The sequence below is a fragment of the Lolium rigidum genome, chromosome 7 (genome assembly GCF_022539505.1).
Source record: "Lolium rigidum isolate FL_2022 chromosome 7, APGP_CSIRO_Lrig_0.1, whole genome shotgun sequence".
NCBI lineage: Eukaryota > Viridiplantae > Streptophyta > Magnoliopsida > Poales > Poaceae > Lolium > Lolium rigidum.
Genome location: NC_061514.1, coordinates 135,165,829 through 135,170,746, shown reverse-complemented (window position 1 = coordinate 135,170,746; position 4,918 = coordinate 135,165,829). Strand labels below are relative to the sequence as shown.

General features: G+C 41.4%; 1 protein-coding gene across 1 annotated transcript; it reads left to right on the top strand.

The window, feature by feature from the left end:
- Positions 1-1,280: 1,280 nt before the first annotated feature.
- LOC124676149 (probable helicase MAGATAMA 3) lies at positions 1,281-4,601 on the top strand. Its single transcript, XM_047212223.1, has 12 exons — positions 1,281-1,382; positions 1,475-1,580; positions 1,709-1,806; positions 1,883-1,987; positions 2,061-2,153; positions 2,284-2,337; positions 2,696-2,754; positions 2,837-2,921; positions 3,000-3,359; positions 3,455-3,577; positions 3,952-4,038; positions 4,112-4,601. Exons 1-12 carry the CDS (start codon positions 1,287-1,289, stop codon positions 4,328-4,330), a joined length of 1,485 nt encoding a protein of 494 aa, XP_047068179.1. The 5' UTR covers positions 1,281-1,286; the 3' UTR covers positions 4,331-4,601.
- Positions 4,602-4,918: the final 317 nt, after the last annotated feature.

Here is a 4,918-nt window from a genome sequence, read left to right as displayed (position 1 = left end):
ATCTCTTGCCAACAGCCATGGAGTGGAAGAAAATCTACTTACGCTGCTTGATCCCATCGACTCACGCGAGGTCAGGGAGGTTGCTCTCCATGGAAATAAATTTTATCGCGCAGTAGGTATCTTTGTTCTCATCCAGGTCGGACAACACCAGCTCACCCCGGCCGCCGCGATTTAGTGGGAGGGGCCGCAACTTCGCCCAGGCAACCGCGGCCACCCCAGGATGCAGATTAGCCCCGGCCGTCGAAGTCGCTGCAGCTTCTGCCTCCACCGTCTCTCCCGGCGATCCCCGCGACGGAGGGGAGGGGCCCGCAACTTCGGCCTGCCGACCAGGCCGCTGCAGCCACCCCAGCTTGCAGAAGCTTCTCCGGCCATAGCTCATCTCCCTCTACCGTCCCTTCGACCTGCCTCTACTGTGCGTCGTCCTCATTCGTCGTCACCTGCTTGGCTTCCCTGCTGTGGTCGATGGACGCCCTGATCTTCGACGGCGACAGCGTCATAGTGTAGTCGGAGCATCTCCGCCGGCAGGGGTACAACGCTTCATGCACTTAGGCTCTGTCGGGGCGGAGGGGAAACTTACCTTCAGTTCTTATTCAAAGTGCTCCGCCGGCGGACGCATCGTGGGAAGAGCCTTTCATGATTTTTTTATATCCGATTCTGATTTGATGAATTGACTCCTGGAACGTCCATTTAGAATAGTTGTAGTACTATAAAAGTTACACAAAATTTATCACCAATTTAATCAACGGTTACAAAAAATTAGATTAGACAGAACCTAGATTTGATTAGACGGAACCTAGGTTCCGTGCCAATCACTGTAAAAAAGCTCTATTTTTATATAAACTAGCTTCCCCAAGCTTGGGTTTTTCCATAGCATTAAAAATAATGGTGTCCAAAAAATTTATACTAATAACATTACTATCACTATTATGCAGACAAACTTCCATAGGTTTTTTAATTTTCTCTTCAAAAGCATCATGTCCTAATTCAATATAAATTTCATAAAGATCACTAAATTACCCTCAGTTCATGTCACTCGCGTTATTCTTTGATGTGTCAAATCCGTAGGGTGTAACCAGGCTTTATTAGAGGGAGAAGGTTGCTCTGCTTTACATTTGCACTATCACTTGTCGACCATTAAGCATCTAGCTTCATGTGTTGTGTCGGATTTCTTATGTGCTTTTTGTTTGTGTTTTCTGTTGTGAAATTCTTCAAGTTTCTACTGTAAGTATTTGTTGGCACTTAGCACCATCTTACTGCAGACTTCACATAATAGGAATGCAAACTGGATGAAAGCATCTCCTTGGCTAATTGGTGCAAATCCTCGAGATTTCATTATGCCTGTCGATGGTGATGATGGTTTTTATCCTACTGGGAATGACCTGGTACTCTTCCATACTCGGCACTTAATTATATTTTGCCATTATGCCTGGATGTCGATGGTTTATTTCTTACATGGTTAAACATTTCTGGACAGAAACCTGAAGTCATAAGTTCCAATCGCAAATATCGAGCCCATGTGTTGGTCTGTGCTCCATCCAACTCGGCACTTGACGAGATTGTATCCCGTGTTCTTCTAACAGGTTAAAGGGTTTTTTGGCTCTATATCATCTCATGCTGGAAAAAAGTTTTTAAATAATAATTTTGTAAGCTCATGCTTATGCCTTTCATCATGAGCAAATTAAGCAATAAAGTTATTGTATGTTTTCAGGAATACGTGATGAAAACAACAGCACTTACAATCCCAAGATTGTGCGTATTGGACTAAAGGCGCATCATTCTGTCAAAGCAGTTTCCATGGATTACCTTGTATGTGATTTTAGTTGCTAAGCACTCTGTCTAACTCGTAACTCGTGTCAGTTACATTGAGTTCCAATATTTTCAGATACAACAAAAACTTTCTGGTGTGGATCGCTCAGCAGATGGCGGGCGGCGAGGAGCTGGTGAATATGATCGAATTAGAGCTTCAGTTCTTGACGAAGCAGCTATTGTATGCATATCTGTTGTTATCAATATTCATTATGTTTTAAAATGCTATTCTCATTGCCAAGGAAAATTCGCAGGTATTTTCTACCCTGAGTTTCAGTGGATCAGCCATTTTCAGCAGGATGACTCGTGCTTTCGATGTTGTTATAATTGATGAAGCCGCACAAGCTGTGAGTACATATTTTTTCCATACTGTTTTATCTAATGGAGTATTAACATAATCACAGTTTGATGAATGTCTTTCTTTATGCTTATGTTCGGGAAATATTTGTGAATTTGACATATCTACTTCATTTTCAGGTAGAACCAGCGACTCTTGTACCCCTGGTTCATGGATGCAGACAAGTTTTTCTTGTATGCCATCTACATCCTCAGATGATTTACACATCTTTTTTATTCAGTCATTTACCTTTTCCTTCTCAATATGCTGTAGTTTATCACTTTACTACTGTGTAATCAATTTATTGGACAGCAGGGTCATAGACATGATGGCATTCCCACTCTCCTTGTAAATTAAAGTTAGAATCATTTCACTAGCTTAGGTTCTGTAGAGATTTGTTTTCATTTCTTCGTGTACGTTTGTTTGCACACACGACCTACCTAGCTGCCTGCTCTTGACCATTTACTTCATATCTTGTGAATTTTGTTGCTATCTTGATACATGAAATGATTTGACCATGTATCCTCACTATCACTTTGGTATTCCTATTAGGTTGGTGACCCAGTTCAGTTGCCCGCAACTGTAATATCAAAGACTGCTCAGAAGTTAGGGTAAGATGTCTCCTTGTTTTCTTTGAAGTAGTTCACAGGGTTAATGCATTGCAATGCTAATACAATGCTAATGTCCCATTAGATATGCAACAAGTTTGTTCCAGAGATTTCAAGCTGCTGGTTTTCCTGTGCAAATGCTCAAAATTCAATATCGTATGCATCCAGAGGTAGTATTCCATTCCCAGTCCATCTGAGCAGGAAACTTTAATGGTTTTCTGATTTTGTTAATCCATTTCAATAATCAGATTAGCATATTCCCTTCAAAAGAATTCTATGAAGGTATCCTAGAAGATGGGGAGGGACTCAACAAAAAACGTCTGTGGCATTCCTACAGCTGCTTCGTACCATTTTGCTTCTTTGATATTGATGGGGTTGAATCCCAGCCATCTGGAAGTGGTTCATGGGTGAACGAAGATGAAGTGGAATTCATAACACTCCTATATCACCAATTGGCCATGCACTATCCAGAGCTCAAATCTAGTTCTCAAGTAGCTCTTATATCACCATACAGGCATCAGGTGAAACTTTTGAAGGACCATTTTAAGTCAACCTTTGGTGACCAATCAAAGGAAGTTATAGATGTAAACACGGTTGATGGATTCCAGGTAACTAGTTTATTATCATGCATTTGCAGATCTGCTCTACGTATTCTAGCAAGTAGCAGTGCTTATAATATTTGCATCTTGCTGCTCACGTGCAGGGCCGTGAAAAGGAAGTTGTCATTTTTTCATGTGTAAGATGCAATAAGGAGCAAAAGATTGGGTTCGTTAACGATTTTCGACGAATGAATGTTGCCATCACCAGAGCTAGGTCTGCTGTACTAGTAAGTGCTGTTTATGCAAACATATTTTTTTTCGTCCTGAGCCCCTTGCCCACTTCCGTTGCACATAATTTTTTTCATGATCTACATTGCATGCATACTAGTAGAAATAATAAATTTTCAGTTACATTGCGCACACAAGCCGAACATGTTCGTTCATGGATATTCCTGCAATTTTTGTTATTCCGTGCGAGAGTATGGAGGTTATAGTGCAGGAGTCGCATGAGTTCCTTTTTTTTGAGATCAACAGGCTGTGCAATGTAACTCGAGTTCATTGTTTCAACCTATTGTACATTTCCCTGGGAGTTAGCTTATTGGTTTATATTATTAGTCTTTGTTGTCTTGTAAAACCAAAATAACAGATTAGCGTAATGCAGGTAATAGGTTCTGCTTCAACATTGCAGAAAGATGAACACTGGAACAACCTTGTTGAGAGTGCCAAAGAGCGAAACCACTATTTCAAGGTGAGATGACTACTATCTTCATTTAAAGCTCAGAAAACAACATTTGCCGAATCTAATTATGACCACCTTGCAGGTTTCAAATCCATTCACCACGTTCTTTGCTGAGGACAATTTCAAAACCATGAAGGTGGAAAAACCTCCTCCTCCAGACATGAGGATATCGCAGGCAATAGATGCAATTCATGAAGTTGTTGAGAGGCAAGAGGTCATGGATGTTGATGATGCTGGTGACCAAGCAGATGGGGAGGATTACGATGCCATGGAGGCTGATGATGGAGGTGGTGATGATTAATTGTTGGCTATAATGTAATGTTGGTCCGTGTGAAGAAATTTCATTAGAGGCCTGGTACATAGAAGAGCAAAGTTTTGTAAGTGGATATGCAGGTTGGGGGCCCTTCTTTCTAGGGCCTTCAGTTAGAAATTGTGCTAGTTAAATTTTAGGAGGAAAGAGGTTATTGCATGCTTGTCTGACTTCATATTTGGAGCCAACTAATTATCTAGACAAACTCAATGGATCATTGAAAAAAAATTAAGTGCAGAATTGCTGCACTGGCTTAGTACTATTTGTTGTGTTGTTATGTGTTGGGAGTGTGGCGAATAATGCCAGTCCCTGTTTACTTTTCCTGGCCGAAGGCACACGAGAGGACCTTCACGTTGAGGCATTGAAGCTTTCTTACAAAAGACCTTTCCTGTGAGCTATAAAAGGCAGCGGAAGAGATCAACAAACCTCTGCTGCTCCTAGCTAGGCAAAAAGTAACGGAGTGAGAATGAAGTGGCTTAATTTGCTCACGCGTGTTTGTTGCGTCTGTTGAATTGTGGGATTGGGAGACATCCACTTGCTTTCTTTTCCTTCATCTTCTGCTGTAAGAACTTGTCATTC

What these genes read in the sequence shown, in the direction of transcription:
- LOC124676149 (XM_047212223.1), top strand. Translation starts at nt 1,287, where the DNA reads ATGAAAGCATCTCCTTGGCTAATTGGTGCAAATCCTCGAGATTTCATT. An exon ending in TTCTTGACGAAGCAGCTATT is followed by an intron (nt 1,988 to 2,060) that starts GTATGCATATCT and finishes GAAAATTCGCAG; the next exon opens with GTATTTTCTACCCTGAGTTT. An exon ending in GATGCAGACAAGTTTTTCTT is followed by an intron (nt 2,338 to 2,695) that starts GTATGCCATCTA and finishes TATTCCTATTAG; the next exon opens with GTTGGTGACCCAGTTCAGTT.